The sequence below is a fragment of the Amblyomma americanum genome, chromosome 11 (genome assembly GCF_052857255.1).
Source record: "Amblyomma americanum isolate KBUSLIRL-KWMA chromosome 11, ASM5285725v1, whole genome shotgun sequence".
Lineage (NCBI taxonomy): Eukaryota > Metazoa > Arthropoda > Arachnida > Ixodida > Ixodidae > Amblyomma > Amblyomma americanum.
This window is the reverse complement of record NC_135507.1, coordinates 75,826,194-75,843,471: the sequence shown is the minus strand read 5'-3', so window position 1 is coordinate 75,843,471 and position 17,278 is coordinate 75,826,194. Positions and strand designations below refer to the sequence as shown.

At 48.0% G+C, this 17,278-nt stretch overlaps 1 protein-coding gene across 3 annotated transcripts in view; it reads right to left on the bottom strand.

Annotated features, from left to right (window-relative positions):
• Nucleotides 1-367: 367 nt before the first annotated feature.
• Nucleotides 368-17,278, bottom strand: part of RanBP3 (ran-binding protein 3) — a 33,947-nt gene continuing 17,036 nt past the window's right edge. For all 3 annotated transcript variants that reach the window (XM_077643758.1, XM_077643759.1, XM_077643757.1), the window contains exons 7-12: nt 16,467-16,545; nt 16,221-16,353; nt 11,713-11,834; nt 10,694-10,808; nt 7,197-7,333; nt 368-2,890 (exon numbers count right to left, since the gene is read on the bottom strand). In XM_077643758.1, coding sequence (XP_077499884.1) covers nt 2,573-2,890; nt 7,197-7,333; nt 10,694-10,808; nt 11,713-11,834; nt 16,221-16,353; nt 16,467-16,545 — 904 coding nt within the window. In that variant the 3' untranslated portion in view covers nt 368-2,572. The remainder of the gene's footprint in view (nt 2,891-7,196; nt 7,334-10,693; nt 10,809-11,712; nt 11,835-16,220; nt 16,354-16,466; nt 16,546-17,278) is intronic.

The window sequence follows — 17,278 nt, the reverse complement described above, 5'->3', positions numbered from 1 at the left end:
CTGCGCTACGCCCCAGCCTCGAGGCGGCAACAAAGGCATGGTTCGTTCAGTAAATGTTTTTTCTCTCCAAACTGAAGGCGGATTTTTTCTTTTTCAATCAGAAGGGGAATACCGACTCTTGCAAAGAGCATATGCTGCACTCTGGCTAAGAGCGTGACATTTCTCCAAAAACGAATGAAATATGGGACGAGCATATACTCCATTCAAAGGAAGTTCCCAAGAGTGCAGTGTTACCGCTCCTACCCCTACATATGTGCCTTGGGAGTGCAGCAGCAGCTAGCATAGATCAATAAAATGGCAAACCAATTGAAGTGAACTGACTGTACCCCATCATAATTTGACAGAACCAAAGATTTCACAGCAAACCTTGTCGAGTTACATAATCACATCTGCTTTATTTTTGAAACATCGTGTTCCTACTACAGAGTTCACTATACATGTCCTCATGCTGCATGAAAAATGGAGTTTTTTGGCAATGCATTTGTCTGATCCCGCATCAACGGTTCTGATTGAAGCAGGGTTTTCAACAAAACTTGAATAAACTGAGGGTTAGATCATAGCTGGCATGCTTCAAAGTTTTTTTCACACCCTCACAATGGGGCAATGTCACCTCAAAGTATAACATGCATACGGCAACAAAAAACAAACCAACAATAAACTATGTCGTTACTACCTACTTCCAAAAGCATGAAGCACTGCGTTCACCTTGCTGAACTAGGCGTAGATGAAATTCACTATAAGCTCGTCTCATGCTGCTTTGCCAAGGGTAAATCAAGACAGAGTAAAGGGAACTGTGTTGGCAGGTAGTTTTTCCAAAATACTCCAACAGCAGCATGTTGCACTGGCGAGACTGAGCCTGCTGGCAATGCATTACTGATGAACATAACGCATATGTGAGAACACACAAAGAATACTTCGCTCCAGGCCATAACTGCTGGAAACAAACGCTTTCCTGGCTCCACACACAGACCAACCTAAGTTGAAGCCACTGCAAACTTACTTGTCAAACAGATATCCAAGCAACATCACACTTGGCATGACAATCAAAGCATTATGGCATTCCTCCCTCAATGTTGGTCGCTTTTAACGCATTGCCATTTACAAGCACAGCCAAAGTGTCAATCCACAGACGAGCTGAAGCCACAGCCATGGGAACGACTGGGCAGCACTGCAAACTGCTCCAGGCATCCTTAATTGTAAGAAATAGCCGGCTACTCATAAGAGACTGTCAAGCCTCTTAATGCCGATGAACAACAAAGTACAGCCCCACTGTGGTGCACCTAAGACTTAGCCAAGCCAAGCCACTGCTTGGCCACGCTTGCAATTGCATTCAAAGTCCAGAGAGGCCAGTGACATACAACAGCCAAGTTGTAGATGATGCGTCACATGAACATTTCATCGTTTAGCCGCATTTGATGAAAACCGCCAAGTCCAGCTTTCTGGCACTACCTCTGTTAAACATAAAGCAAAAAAAAAACCTATTTCTTGGCTTCAAGAAACAGCCAGAGTGCACCCACACAGTGGGTAATGAGAAGGGAATCTTTGCAGGCCATTTAGGACTTAAAAATCCCAGAACACTGAAGCGGGAAAAAATTTAAAAGCAAAACTGCAGGAAAAAAAAAAAGGCTAAGTAAAGCAACTACACTATGGTAACTTGACTGCACACCAAAAAGAACACGAAGAGACAGGAAGATTGCATTGTAGGTTTTGGGCACCCCAACGGTCCACCCCAAATGTGCATATGAGTTTTTTCGAAAGCAGTAAACATAAATGCCTGAATACGTAACCATACGAAAAGCTATGCCCAATTTTCAAACTTATAAACTTGTGCTTAGTCACTTGCCCTGCTGTCGTCAATCTGTTAACTGTAAATACGGGCAAAATAAAGCCATCAATCTATTCAATACGGCTAATTTTGGATAATAGGGATACAAAGTAATACAGTTATGCAAAACCAAAATCAAAGGCCAATGTGCAAGCGAGAAGAACTACTGAAGGCTTGCAATTTTCACTTTGGTACTTACAGTACACATAACATATTCGTCTCTGAACTCAAGGAACTGCCAAAAAACAAGTACGCTGTCTCCAAGGTCCCTTTTCTGAATGCAATACAACTTCCTTGAATCATGGTAAGAAACACTACTGCAGATGTGACACTGAAGTCAAATGGGTAATCACAACAATCACCAATTGTCAGCATTGCTGAACTTTATATATAAGTCACAGCTGATCCTGCAAATCTCTCTCGACAAACAGTTCTTTTATTTCATTTATTAGCATAAACAAATCTGAGCATGTCAGCCCAATCGCCTTTCAGCGATCACCGAAACAGCCTGTGAAGCACCTGTATTAGAGCCGAAACGGAGAAAGAGGTGTTCATTGAAGGCCTTCTATTCATCGCAACCTTCCCAATCTGGCCCTGAATTGATCCGGAAACACACCTCAATCACACCTTTCCTCTCAGAACCGTTGGAGAGCCCAAATTCTGGCAGCAAGATTGACAACGCTTCAACACGCTTCTCTGTCCTTGCCACCTCCTCAAAAAGGCGCTTTGCACGCACACTGGCCGTGCCTATCCTTTATCCTCCGCGCTGCTCTCGCACTCGGCTGTCGTCGCAACCGAGTCCTCTTCACCGTCATGATGGCTGCTATCTGGGAGGCTCCCATCCGACTCCTGCATGCGCGGCCGCTTGGCACGTGGCGCTCCGTCGTCCTCTGCGCTTCCCACTGATTCTGGGAACGACGACGAGCTGTCCGCGGAGGGTGGCGGAGGGAGCCCCTGCGGTGCCGAAGCAGGCGAAGCACTGCTGCTGCTGTCTTCCGCTGACTTGAGAGACGCCACGCGGCATTCGAGCGCGCCATAGAGCTGCTCGGCGTCCTTGGGATTGGCCTGGGAAGTTGTGAAACTCACTGTGATGACAATGCAAAACTTTCAAACAATATAACAACGGGAGGTAGGGATGCACAAAACTTTATTACGGCAGTGGGTACACAGACATCAATATAATGAGGCCGGTAATTAATGGTAAAATCTGTGATTTATTTTGTAGCACTGAAATTTCATTACATCAAAATTCGCCTCTTTGCATGCAAAGGATCATCAAAACGGGTTGCTGATCACGTGGTCCGTTACCTCTGCGCTCTCTTCATTATCAATGGCACTGGGTGTCGTTAATATGCCCAGAGAAACTGCACTAACTCTGGTTGAGTTTAGTTGAATTTAACATCCCAAAGCGACTCGGGCTATGAGGGATGCTGTAATGGAGAGCTCCGGATAATTTCAACCACCTGGGGTTCTTTAATGTGCACCGACATCGCACACCACAAGGGCCTCTAGCATTTCACCTCCATTGAAGTGTGACCGCCACAGCCGAGATCGAGCCCACGTCATTCGGGTCAGCAGCTGAGCACCATAACCACTGAGCCACCACAGGGGCTGCATTGACTTCGTGTTAATTGCACTGACTCGTGTTTATCACACTAACTCTCACCTTGGAAGCTCGCAAAACTGCCTCAGTACGTCTTTCATGTGCAGCACGTCGCAGGTGATGGGACATCACACTGCCCTGGGTTTCACTGTACAGTTAAACTTGAATATAACGAACTCGGATTGAGCGAATTATGGTTTATATCGAACACTCACAAGTTCTTCCAGTACTACACATGTAAAACTAATTTTTTATAACAAACTACGCGCGCTGGCTATATCAAACTCTCAGTGCCTGCAATCAGTAACCAAACGTCCACCAATGCGCTGCTATGCCGGCTTTGGGTAGCCTCCAGACAACCACAATGCCCAGCTACACTTCAGCGAAATGCAGAAAGAGAGGGAGAAGCCCCTTAACCCTTTCAATGCCACTCCCAAGATAACTCGGGAGAACACACATGCACATCGCTTGCTACTCCCAAGTATACCCGTGTAAAAATAATGCGGGCATGTCACACCGTCTATGGAGAGGCCGCAGCAACACATAGCACTCGTAGGATAAATTTTAGACAACCGATGGAGTGCATGTTGTTTTTAAATCTGCATAGCTTCGTCATCGTCTTAGCAGCACAGCATGCATGGCAAGTCGGCGTGCCACCTGCGTCTGCACTCTTATGGACGAAGAATTTCACCAACTGTTGATGAATTCTGACTCAGACGAAAGTGACAGCGATGAAGCAGCTTAGCTAAATGGCTTGTCGAGTTGTCAGAAAAGGCTTGTCAGAATAGCCGATGGTTCGGTATTTTCGGATTCTGGAACAATGCACACTACAGAGGTCACCGGAGAAGTTTGCTGCTACAGCTGTTCATACGAGAAAGCGACCGCTGGCGCAAGCGAGCTGGATAAACGGCACGCGACTGACTTTTCTTTACTGAAACCAATCTACAAAAAAAAATGACGGCTTTTTTTTAAACATGGAGCCTTGTGTGGCCCCCTGCTGGGAATTGGTGGCACTACCCACAGTTACTATTGCTAGTTTCAAATGGTCATGAATGCAAAAAGAGGTGCACTTATACACGGCAACATATATTACGCATTATGACCTTTGAATTCCCAATGGAGGGATGCGCTACGGTGCAGCTATTGGAGATGCTGCAACTTCGTACACCTACGACACAGAAAATAGTGCTAGCAATCACAAGCGTCTTTTATTTCCATTATATCGTCATTATCTCCTTCATGGCTTTCCTAATGCCTTTGCTGACTCGTTTCAACTTGTATGCCGGTGTGCCTTGGGAAAGGGGGTTGTTATCAAGGCGATCGAGGTATGTAGTGCTCATGCCTGAATCTGGAACTCATGCCCAAAAGAGCCACTAGTGCTCACCCTTCGCGTTATGCGCCACAGGTATAACTTGGCTTTCATTTGGCCTTGCCAGTGTCATCTTGCTAACAGCAGCAAACTAGTAGCTGCATGCGGAGATGCAGCTGCGCCAATCTTCTGAAGCCTGCCCCGCGCACACCCGTGGGCACACTCGTGTGCTTGCGCAGCAAGGCGCACAATACAGTTGAGCCTACATATAACGGCCGCACTTAAGACGAAATTTCGCTAATAACGAACGAGACCTGCGCGACTATCAAAATATACATTGTTTCAATAGCACAAAATCACACGTATAACGAACGTCATTAAGCCCTGCTGATCGGTTACAGCGAACGGAAGGCGTAAACCCAGCGCTGTGATGCGAGATAACCTGCCTCCGACCCCTTTGTGCGCCTGGCGCGTGGCATGTTTTCCCAAGACTCATCACAGGCCAACTACCTGCCCCGTTTCACGTCGCTCTCGAGCAATCTACCCTTCCCTGCCGACGCACCTTCCAATATTGCCCTCCCGCCCCTCCTTGCAACTCTGCTCCCCTCTCCTCACTTACTTGCAAATGTGCGCATGGCCTCCGCGATCAACCACCCCGCCGGTGCCGATCACGGAGGCCATGCTCCATGAAGCAGGCTTTCCGTGGGAGCCAAGAGGTGGCCGCACTGACGCTCACGGACGACCCTCATTGGTCTGTCCGCTGGCGCTGTGCGCCTGCATCTTTAGCTTGACTGGCTTGATTGCCACCTGCGTACGTTGCACGTCTACCCCACCGCGTGCTTTTGTCACCCTTGTTGCAGTGCGGACGTTTCGATGGCTTCGTTCAAATCTCGGGCCCTGGTTGTAATTCGGGATGGCGGACGGGAACACCGTGCCACTTTCCATTGTATTCATCGGTAGAGATGATGAAAGCGGCGTGGGCAGAGGTGGCGGCCACTGGTGAGCGGAACTGCTTCCGCAAGGCCGGCTTCGTTGACACAGTATCTGATGCAGAGCCTGATGCTTCGGAAGATGACCAGCCTGGCGGCGAATTGTGGCAGTGCGTCGTCTACTCCGACATGGGGGGTCATGACATTGGTTCGAATGATTTTATTTCTGTCGATGACGACGCTGACACCGCGGAACCGTGCACGGACGAGGGCATCGTTTCTGAAGTGTCAGATGAGGATGAAATTTCGGAGCCAGCACCCATAGTGCGCCTGTAGCAATGAACTACATAGAGAGCCTCACACAGCTTGTCTATGCCAAGGGCCTCGGCGATAGCACGCTTCTGCTTTAAATAAACCAGAAACCTCCCTTATTGGATCTACGCTGCAGAAACAGACGTCCATTATGGACTTTTTCGCGAAGAAAAATTTTGTGTTTTGACAAGCAACTGTCATTAAAGCTGTGGTCCACTTACTACGAACTTCGGGATATAACGAATGGATGCCGTGTGACGCTCATGTTCGTTATAAGCGGGCTCGACTGTATATGTGAATAAAAGTGTTTTTTTTTTTATAAATCTGGGTAATCAATTACGGATGTGGAAGTTACACGAGGGGGCAAAATACGTGCGTAAATACGGTACTTCCAAGGCAGGACCATGATGTAGGCATGTGACGTACTCCACCAGGTGCCATGCCTTCCGCTAACATCGGACGAGGAGGATGAATTTCGCTTGCAGAGGCTAGTCGCCAAGGCGGGAGAGAAAAATTTCAGAGAGGGAATGGAAGAAGAGGAGCAGGTTAAGTAGCATGATTACCATGACTAACTTTGCAATTAATGTGTATTTTCTAAAAACGTGTTGGAGACGATGCCTTACAACCAAAAAGGTATAAAATTAAAAAGTGTTTTTGACTTATACAGGGTGGTCAGTAGCCCTTAAAGACGACATGCGATGGTAGAGGAGGGGAGCGAGGGGATGTGTGTAAGCGTATGTGGCTCTTGTTTCCATGTTCAGAAGTGGCACGGCCGCTGCAACTAGCTGAACAAAACATGCGCCTGAATTGCTTGTCGACGGTGATCCCAAACACCTCAGCAACATGCTGTGCTGGCTTTTGTTGCAAATTCACAAATAGCCAGACCAGTGCCAAGATTAGCTGATACAGCTAATCCTTGAGCATCGCAGTGGGTTCCGGTGCCGTTCAGACCGGCCCACTGAAATTGAAAACCAGCTCTGGGACTGAATGTGCACCTTTCCAAGAGCTTCCCCTTGCCGGCTTCCAAATCAAATGTGCTTGGCCCTCTCGGTCATAATAAAAAAAAAGCAGAGCAGCAGGCTCAAGACAAAAAGAAAACAAAGCTCCTATAGGCCGGACTACTGGGTGCAGTGACACCTCGGCAGAGGCTACTTTCCTCTCCTCGCTACCCTGTGCTGCAGAGCCACAACAATTTGTCCGCAAATGTAGGGGCCTCACCTGTACGAGGTAGACGCGAATGCCATCGGGATCGATGGCTGATGTGCGCACAGTCTTGGAGCTGGGGTGCTCCACAACCATACCGGACCAGACCTTTGTGTTCAGGATCACACGTAAGCTGCCCTGGGTCCGCATCACTGCAGTGATGGCAAAACAGAAGAAAAGAAAAACGTACTGCAACTACCAAAGCAAGAACACAGATACACAAGAACATAGACAAGTAATCTCTGCAATACGACTTCTTTGCGTAATGTTGAGGCTTCCCTCCACGTAACTGAGCTCAAAGATACAATGACCTTGTGCTCAAGGATACAATGACCCATTTTCACGCATGCCAGGCATGCAACCAGTTTGACACTTCTTGACAAGACCTTTCCGAGTTCAATAAACGAAATGCTTTCAACACCTCCTGCGCAGAGGTCATGGGGATACCAGGTTGGACCATAAAAAGTAATTTGTGCCTTCTTTAGAAGTTTACTCATCAATCTCACCGCAGCTCACAAGCTGCACTTACATTCTTCTGTTTTGAAATGCACACTTCTAAAAAAAGGAACAGAACTACTGCAAGCTTCCCTTGAGACGTCTGAATGGCTGGTGTCATTGGCACTTGCATTTGTCGAGGGTTCAGTACTTGCATGCAGAGACAAACTCAAAACGCTAAGGGCTCAGGAGAACCACGTGGAGAAAGACTTTGTTTGTTGAATCTATCAGGCTGTTGCCTGCCACGGCGATACTCCCCGACCGATTATCCAAACCTCCCTTCCTCATGCGTTTGATGCTACTTTCGTAGGGATAGTTATACAGTAGAACCCCACTGTTACGTTCCTCACTGCTGCGTTTTCCCGGCTGTTACGTCGTTTTCGTCCGGTCCCGGCATAGCTCCCATAGGATCCAATGTATTGGGTACCCCGCTGTTACGTTGTAGCTGTGAAAACGTTCCCGCATGATACGTCGCCACCTGGCACCCCGAACCCGGCCGGGCAACGCGCGAACCGCCATTTTTACGAGTCTTGGCCAGGCTTGGCTACAGAATTGGCTACAAGACCATGGCCTCCGAGATCACCCCCTTGCACGCGCGTGGGTAATCTCGGAGGCCATAAAAAGCCGCACGCGAGTTGGAGAGATTGCCACTAGATGGCCACCGCCTCGTCAGCCAAAGCGAGTAAAACCCGCAGGCCCGCAGCAATCCAGTCTTTCTTGTTTGTGCGGTTCAACCCATCCGAGTCGTCCGTGTCCTCCCGTCAACACCTACACTGCCTACGCCTCGTCGGGCCTCGCTAACACCGCGAGCGATTTGTCCTTTGATGGCGTCGCGCAAGCCCAAGGCGCTTTCCCTCGAGGAAAAGCTGGATGTTCTCAACGCAGTCGACAGGCAGCCAGCGCGGAAAAGAGTCGACATCGCCAAGGATCTTGGTCTGCCACCTTCGACGCTTAACAGCATCGTCTCGAAGCATGCCGAGATGCAAGGAAATGCCGCGCTCTTTGGCCCGAAAGCTAAGCAGGCTCATGGCGCCAAGTATGGAAACGTCGACGAGTCGCTTCTTACTTGGTTTAAACAAGCTCGCGCTGCCGGTGTTAACTTCGACGGCAGCATTTTGCGCGAGAAGGCGATGGAAATAGCCGACCGACTGGGCATCAGTGACTTTGCGGAGTCAAACGGCTGGATCGACCGTTTCCGGAAGAGGCACGGCATCGCGTACAAGACGGTATCCGGGGAAGCAGCAAGTGTAAACTTGGAAACAGTCGACGATTGGAAGGCCACACTATCTGCCATAATTGAGGGGTATGAGCCTCGTGACATTTACAATGCCGACGAACGGGTCTTTTCTTTCGGGTGCAGCCATCCAAGTCGTTAAGCCTGAAGGGCGAAGCATGCCACGGAGGCAAATGCAGCAAAGAACGATTGACGGTGCTCCTTTGCTGCAACATGGATGGCTCGGACAAGCTGAAGCCATGGGTAATCGGAAACTACCGAAACCCACGGCGCTTAAAGAACATTCACCTGCTGCCATGTCACTATAGAAGCAACAGTCGTGCATGGATGACAGGTTCTTTGTTCGAAGAATTTCTTCGTTACTTCGACAACAAGATGGGCTCCCAGTGCAGGAGTGTTGTCCTTTTTCTGGACAATTGTGCTGCCCACCCGAGAGACCCGCCGTTTCTTCGGAACGTTAAGCTTGTTTTTTTTCCTGCAAACACTACAAGCCACTTGCAGCCGTTGGATGCCGGCCTCATAAAGAACTTAAAGCACTCGTACAGGAAGTCCATAGTAAAGCGCTGTCTGGCGCGTATTGATCGCGGACAGCAGCCTACGATCGTTTCAATACTGGACGCTATGCACTACGTCGCTTCAGCGTGGACTACAGTGAGTGCGTCAACTGCACAGCACTACTTCGCGCAGTGTGGCTTTAGCATGGACGGCGGAGAGGAAACTGCCACGGAGGCTGAAGAGACGGAAGCAGCCTCTCATGGTCAAGAGCTGAGTGAAGCTTTGAATACGCTGGGTGCCACGGGAGTCACGTATGACGACTACGTCGCCGTGGATGCTGCTGTCGTGACGTCCGAGTGTCAGAGTATCGCCGAGATCGTTGCAGACTCGGTCGTGAGTGAAGCCTCAGACTGTGATGACGACGAGGAGCACGAGACGCATGATTCCGGGGAGTTGGCGGACCCGAGCTCTGGAGAAGCCGTCGCGGCTCTGGACCTCCTCCGCAGGTACGTCGCACCTTAAAGCGACGCTGAAAGCAATGCGGCTTTCCAGGCCATCGAGAAACGCGTGGTGTTTTCCAGCGAGCGGAAAAAACGGCAATCGACCATTCTCGATTTTTTTAAGACCTAAGCTCACTTGATGTCGAAATAAATTGTTTCAAGGCAAAGCTGCACTGTTTTCATTAATTTTCGGACCTTTCCTCACTGTTGCGTTTTCCCGGCTGTTACGTCTTTTTTTCACGGCCCGGTGAAAAACGTATGAACAGGGTTCCACTGTACTCGGGGACAACTTTTTCTGGCAATGCAGTACAGGCTAGGCAGGAAAGGAAAGGAGATGGGCTCTGTCCCCGTCCTGTGTTGTTCACTATGCGGCTCCATAGCTTCACCCCTTTCACCCCTTCGCAACCCCAGCCCAAACCACCCTCCATGGCACTTCGCTTCGAAACTATTAAAACAGGATGACTATTCACTTCGTATTCGCTTAGTACTGGAAATTCAGTATTCACATATGCCTGCATTTTTCGAGTCCCTTCAAGTGCGATTTAATGAGGTTTTACTGCACTTCAAAAGATCCTCCTTTGAAGGGCCTGCAAAAACCTTCAAGGCGAGCATGCGACACAAGCTTCGACGAGTCGGTCGGCAGGTAGTGAAGACAGCACTGGTGAGACTGTGAAAGGCAGCGAGTAGCAGCAGCACCCCGGGTACAGAGAAAGTTGCTCAAGAGCCACAATCAGGTGGCACTGCAATTCACAGCTGTTTGACTATAGCACAAGATCACTTGCACGCACCCATTCTAGACTGCAGCACCCCTTCCACCTCCTGGTCGTTGAGTCGGAGGCTCCCACGACCCCTCTCCTGCCAGGAGCTGGACGTCTTGTCGAATGTGAACAGCTTACAGTTGATCTGCGAGGAAGAGGGGGGTGCAGAACAGATTTAAGAGACAGCGACCATGGTACAACATTAGGAACAACTGCCCTACTTGGTATAAAAGGACAGTCCTCAAGTATGTGTGATCAGTCACCTCTCGTTACACATAACATGAAAAAAAAAAAAGAAATGTCATCCGGACAGCTTTTTTTTTTTTGTGTCAAAGTGAATACGTGTAGTTTCTGATGCAGCACACACAACTATTAAAGATTTCAAACATTCAGTCACCCCTGACAAATATACAGCGGAACCTCGTTGATATGTTTTTACAAAAAAGTGCACAAGAAAAGAAATCTGTCATCCGAGAGAACTTACAGCCCAAACCACTAAATACTGAAAAATGTAACTGTCGAATGATGGAAAAAGGCATTTATTGAAAATTTCACTTAGTAAAAATGTCAACATTTCCTAGCACAAGGTCGAAACAGCTCCTTTTCTAGCCTAGCACGCGCAGAATCCGCCATTTTTTTTTTTTACAGCCACTCTGCACATGCAAACCTTACCTCCTCCACTGCTCACGAGCTCACATGGTTGAAAATAAACCACCACCTTCTAATGTGCACGCACAGTTGGCATCCCGTGCAACTGAATCGGGCACTGCAGCATGCATGTGTTGCCAACCAGTTTATGAAAGCGAAAGCCCAATAAATTAAATCCCCATTAAATTAACCCCATTAAACTGAATTCCGTCGGCGCTGAGGATGGGCCCAAAAAGATGGTATCGCAACAACCGTCGTCTAGCCACCAAAGCGGCAAGTGTGACGAAGGCATGAAAAACAGGTATTGTAGGAGAAACAACAGGCATCAAAGAAACAAAGGCTACCACTGTCTGCATGCCACATTCACGTGAAAAAGAGCAAGCACACCAGTCGGCACTTGCCTGCAGAACATTGGATTCATTCTCCTCCCCCGTAACCACGGTAACCTCGTCGTACGTCCGCTTGACCTGCCGCGACTGGTACTCCTCGGCCGATTCAGTCAGGCTTTTGGCGTGCCGGCTTGCTGCAATTTATGCATTCATTTATTTCCGCACGGTGCAGTCTTGCAAGAGGCTATGGCAACAGCAGACTAACGATACACAACACACAAACACCAGCATACGACATATACACTGAAAGCCGAAGGAAATAATGCCAAGTATACATATGTTGGCTACAACTCGTAGAATCTAAAAATTCATTCAAAGGCAGAGTGCAAGTACCGCCAAGAAAGAAGTTTCAAATTTCGGTGACGTGGAAAAAAAACTGCTCACTCAATTGTTTGTCTTGGGCACACCACAGACATCTTACAATCAACAGGACGAATGAAATTTTCATTCCGATTTTCTAGCGGCCAGCAACGTCCAACGGCACAGTTCAGAAAGGCGGCAATGGCTTTTCCAGTTTGAGAGAGCCCACACAGTCGCCGACCAGTTTTTCGGACTCACAACTGAAGATTTTATTGTAGTGACACTTCAGTAAATATATCGCAAGTATCAAAAACAAGAACAACAAAGCCTGATAGACAGAAACTGGTACAGAAGCCCACGATTCTGTATGGAAAAACAGACCGATTTCTGTCTATCAGCCTAGGTTGTCCTTGTTTTTGATACTTGCGATATGTTACTTTTTTAATTGCGGTAAAAAACGCATTATGCGGGAAAACGTATGATCCAAACCGCCTGATTTTGAGAAATGTAACAGTTGAATGAGGTAAAAAGACATTTATTGGCAATTTCACTTTACAAAAACGTCGATCGCATTTCTTGGCCCAAGAGCTGAACAGATCCTATTCCAGTGCTTTGAATTCAGACCGCGTTCGCGCTGTCTTTAGCACGGAAAGAAATTTGTAACGCGTCCGGTCCGTCGACAGCAGTGAAAAAAGTAACCAAAATCTCTTCCTGGTCATTTTCGGATGCTTCGCCCCTTTGCACAAGTACTGTGGGAAAGCCATTGCAGCGGCTGATTGTCGCAGTGTTTCTGCTTTTTAAGCTCCGTTTCCCAGACCCGGCCGTTCGTATATAAGCGAATCGCTGTCGTTCATAGAAGCTTCGCCTCCTTTCACTTATGCACCACAAAGAAACTTCAGCGTTTCTCCTCTTCATACTGCACCCCCGCAGAAACGGCCATCGTGAATGCTAGCGCGCAGTTTTTTTTGTTCTTGGTGGTGGTGGTGCTTCGCCTCGTCGCATCGAGGCGCTGCAGAGAAGCAACCACAGTGGGTGACTGCCGCAAAAAAAAAAACGTCGCGTGCCCTCTCGTTCGGCCCACATGTATGTTTTGCATATGTGCGGTTGGTCAATAAACAAATTATACGACCACGATTCGCAGAAATTTTAAACGTAGTAGCCGGGAAATCGTGCTATCGGGGAACGTATTAACCAGGAAAAATATAGTGTAGCTCTATGGCACATTTTTAATATCCGCGATATTGAGTGTACGAACCAGGAAATCGTATGAGCCGTGAACGTATCAACGAGGTTTCACTGTATCTACCGAAGTGTCACTACAATAAAATCTTCAGTTGTTAGTCACTGCATCAGTCTCGTCTTCCCTTTCTGTGTCCTTGTGAACTCTGCGTTGTTTTCCTTTGTGATGAACAACCAACTAGCTCGAGATGTGTTATTCAAAATAAGAGAGTGATTTTTCGACCCAACATGAGACGTAAGTGCACAATGCTGCCACAACAAGGCGACTCTTTGCCGCCATGGAAGGCACCACTTTGGAATCAAATTCAATCAGATGCGTTGGCTTTCACAGGCTTGGTAATTTCTGTTCTTCATCGTTGCTTAGTTCAAGGTAGCTCTTTGTTACTAATGAAATGGCCTACAAAGCACGGAGAGTTGAGCTAGTAGGTGCATGGCAGGCTTGAACAGCGCACACAGCGCACACGGCCTACAACAAAATGTGCGCGATCTCGCTGATAACACAGGACAGCGGCAGAAATGTCCACAGGTCAGTGGATGCTGCTACCCGCTCAGTGGGAGGGATGGTGGTGCAGTGGGGACAAGACAAAAGCAAGACTCTATTTCAAATACAAGTTCAAGTAGAGAGTTGTAGCACAGCGTGATCCACTCAAACCTGTCTGCACCTGTGCAGTGACAGGTGTGCACCCGCATCTGGCCCCTCGGAGCCATCAGCACATGCGTAGGTGGGTGTCCTGAATCGCGCTATGCCATGCAGTAGCCGACGGGTAATTCGGATTCCAATAATTCGGACTTGTAGGATATTTCGGACTTCGATGAGCACCGTCAGTCACCCCATAGAAGCGCATACATATTCGCGATGGATATTTCGGACTTTAAAAGTCCGAAAGTTCGAGTTTTCAGACTAATTTCAGTCGCCTGCGGGCCAAAATCGGCCATCTTATCGGTTTTTCGCCGGCGCAAAAGGCGCCATCCTGGATTGGCTTGACAAACTTTCGGTACCTTCATTTTTGCCAGTAGAGGCCCCTGCGATCGCTGCCACTTCGAGGTGGCAGTCGGATTGTCATCGCCGTCAACTTGCTTTTGTCTGCTTTTGTCGCTAACGTTGTCGCAAGCAGTTATCGCTTGTTCCATCGCCTTTTGAAAATGAAAATTGGTTTTTGGGGAAAGGAAATGGCACAGTATCTGTCTTGCATAACGGGGGGCGGGGACACCTGAGCCAGACACCTGAGCTGCGCCGTGTTCCGTAGTGGAGGCTCTGGAATAATTTCAACCACCTAGGGATCTTTAACGTGCACTGCCATCACAAACAGGCGCCTTAGCTTTTCGCCTCCATCGAAACGCACTCGCCGCAGTCGGGTTCGAACAAGGGTACATCGTCACTTGCGTTTCTCCGGCCGCGTCGACAGTGTAACGCTCTGTCTTCAAGAAGTTAAATCTGTTCGCCGTTTTGTGATTGCGTCCGGCGGTTCCGCCGCTTTGAACGAAAAGTGCTTTGTCTTTGCGTGTGTTTGACGAGCGGTATGGTGCACACTCGGGTTTTGAACAACATGGCCCCGCCAGTGCCACCGGGTCTGTCATAGAAGCGTGGGAATTATTTAACTGAATGCCGTGACCTTGCTGTCTAGCGTGTACAGTGAAAGCGCAATTTTGGCGCAAATATAGGCGCAAATCGTCGCCAGCAAGAGAAATTTTCCGCAAGGTAAAATTAGTTACTTTTTAAGCCGATTTCATCTCAATAAAGTGATTTTTTTGTACTTAACGGATTTTTCAGACCGTTTGATTATTCAGACCATCTTTCGCGTCCCATCTAGTTCAAAAAATCGGTCGACGACTGTACTCCGTTTCATACATAGCAGGCAATGCTGCCAAAGCTAGCGCCCTTGTTCGCACATGCAAAATCTGCACCCAAAAAGTAGTTCGCCCTACAACCAAAGTGAACACAAGCATATTTCATTCCGACATGTTTTAGGTGCCGTGAATGGCAATCTCCTGGACTTCACTTTACCTCTTGCCACATTTTTGTCCTCCAACTTGTCAAGACTTCGAGAAGTAAGAATGACTTTGGCGGTCTGATACACGGCAGGTATGTAGAACCGCACTTAGTCCATCCACACCTAAAAAATAGTTCACACTCAGTGAAAATTATAGCCATAGGGTTCAAGTCCTCAGCTCCTTGCAGCTTAGACAGTAATTTTCAGTGCTACCACTTCTTTTTATACCGCTCTGTTTTCGTTCAAACACTCACCGAGTTTTCGAGGAGGACGAATGATACATGGCAGGGTAATATGGTTTTGCGGAAGCTGCATTGCCTGCTATGTATGAAACGGAGTATACAACTTTCTTGTATCGCCCTTTGTAAGCGAAACATAGGAAATGGCGAAATTCGTGATTTTCTTTAGCCGGTTTTTTTACCAAAGTGATTTATTTTTCAAGACCAAGGACATTTTTGACTGTTCAATTATTGGGACGATTTCATGGGTCCCGCAGAGTCCAAAATATAGGTCAATGACTAAGCAGGTGCCACCATCACCGACTGTTTCTGGAAACAAAACTGGTGCGACAAGATGGCTTTTTGCGTGCAGATCTAGGGGACTAGGCTGCAACACCATTCACTACGAAACGGTGATCTCAGAGTAATGGGGCTCAATCACGGAACGATCACAATCTCAAAACGGACACTCCTGTTGGTCAGCACGGAGTGACGGACATATCGACCAACAGGAGTGGGGCTAATGGATTTTCTTGCGACAGGTTTGTGCTTTGATCGTTCTGTAATCCGGCTCCTGTTCATTATTGACATCATAAGCTCGAAACAAGTGATGGGAGAACAAAAACATTCCATTTTTGTCACCAATAATGCATGTTTTGCTGCCAAACAAATGTCAACATAGCCAGAAAGCGTAAAGCAAAAGACGTTTACAAAGAACAAAAAAGTTGTAAGGGTCCCTTCATTGAGCGGCCTTCACTGAATGTCTTCTCACCCGCCGACGTCTGGTCTTCTGGCTGCTCCACACTGGCTCCACCACTCTGATTGGCCTGCTGCTGGAACTGCTGGAAGGAGAGCTCCGTCGACGATGGTGCCACCACGGTGGAGTTTGAGGGCGCTTCAAAGTTCTGCGGCACAACAAGGAACTGTTACGCCGTGCTGGGAAGGTAACCAATGCTGCCGAAGGTCGCTCATGAGCACCACCAGAGGAGTCCAGTGTCTGAAGCATGCGGGTGCTTACCGCTGCCCGCTCCTGAAGATTCTCGCCAAAGACAAATCCATCAGGTGGCACTGGTGCAGCGTGTGGCGATGAGTGGTTGCTGCATTCAGAGGAACAATGCAATTAATTACAGGGCCCCAGAACAACAACTCGCGTTTACTGCTACCCTCTCCTTTGCCTGCACAGCATGACCCCAATGCCACTGAAAAGTTGGCTTCCCCTAACAGCTCGCGAGTCTGATGCTGAAGGTCATTGTCGCAATATTCACGAAAAGCAAACAAAAATTGTGCTATATTTGTACCCTGGCTTCGAGTATAACGAAGATTGGTTTTAAAACCACTGAAGTGACGAAAAAAAACCCTCGTTATATTCGTGTAAATATGGTACTTCAGGAAGGGAAAAATACCTGAGTGAAAAATCAGCACTTCTTGCAGTCTAAAAACATTGGGACCATTGCTATATAACGCACAGGAGAAAGAACCCAAAATGTTTAACTTTTCCACAAACAAACAGGCATGCAGGTCACCCGTGTCCAAGCTGCAGCAAACCCTTGCTAATTGAAAGGAGTAGAAAAACGGCGAATGATTTCGAGATAAACAAATTTCTGGAAAAGGCAAAGTGGCAGGGTTTTCAGTGTGTAGGCTCATCATCGTCAGCCTGACTACGCCCACTGCAGGGCAAAGGGCTCTCCCATGTCTCTCCATTTAACCCTGTCTGTAAGGCCGCGCTTGGCTACCTCCACTGGTTATCGAAGCTTAGGGCGGGCCTCGATATATGACCGCCCTAGTTTCTTTGTTTGCAAAAGCTTTAAAATTGCATGTAAAACCATTGGA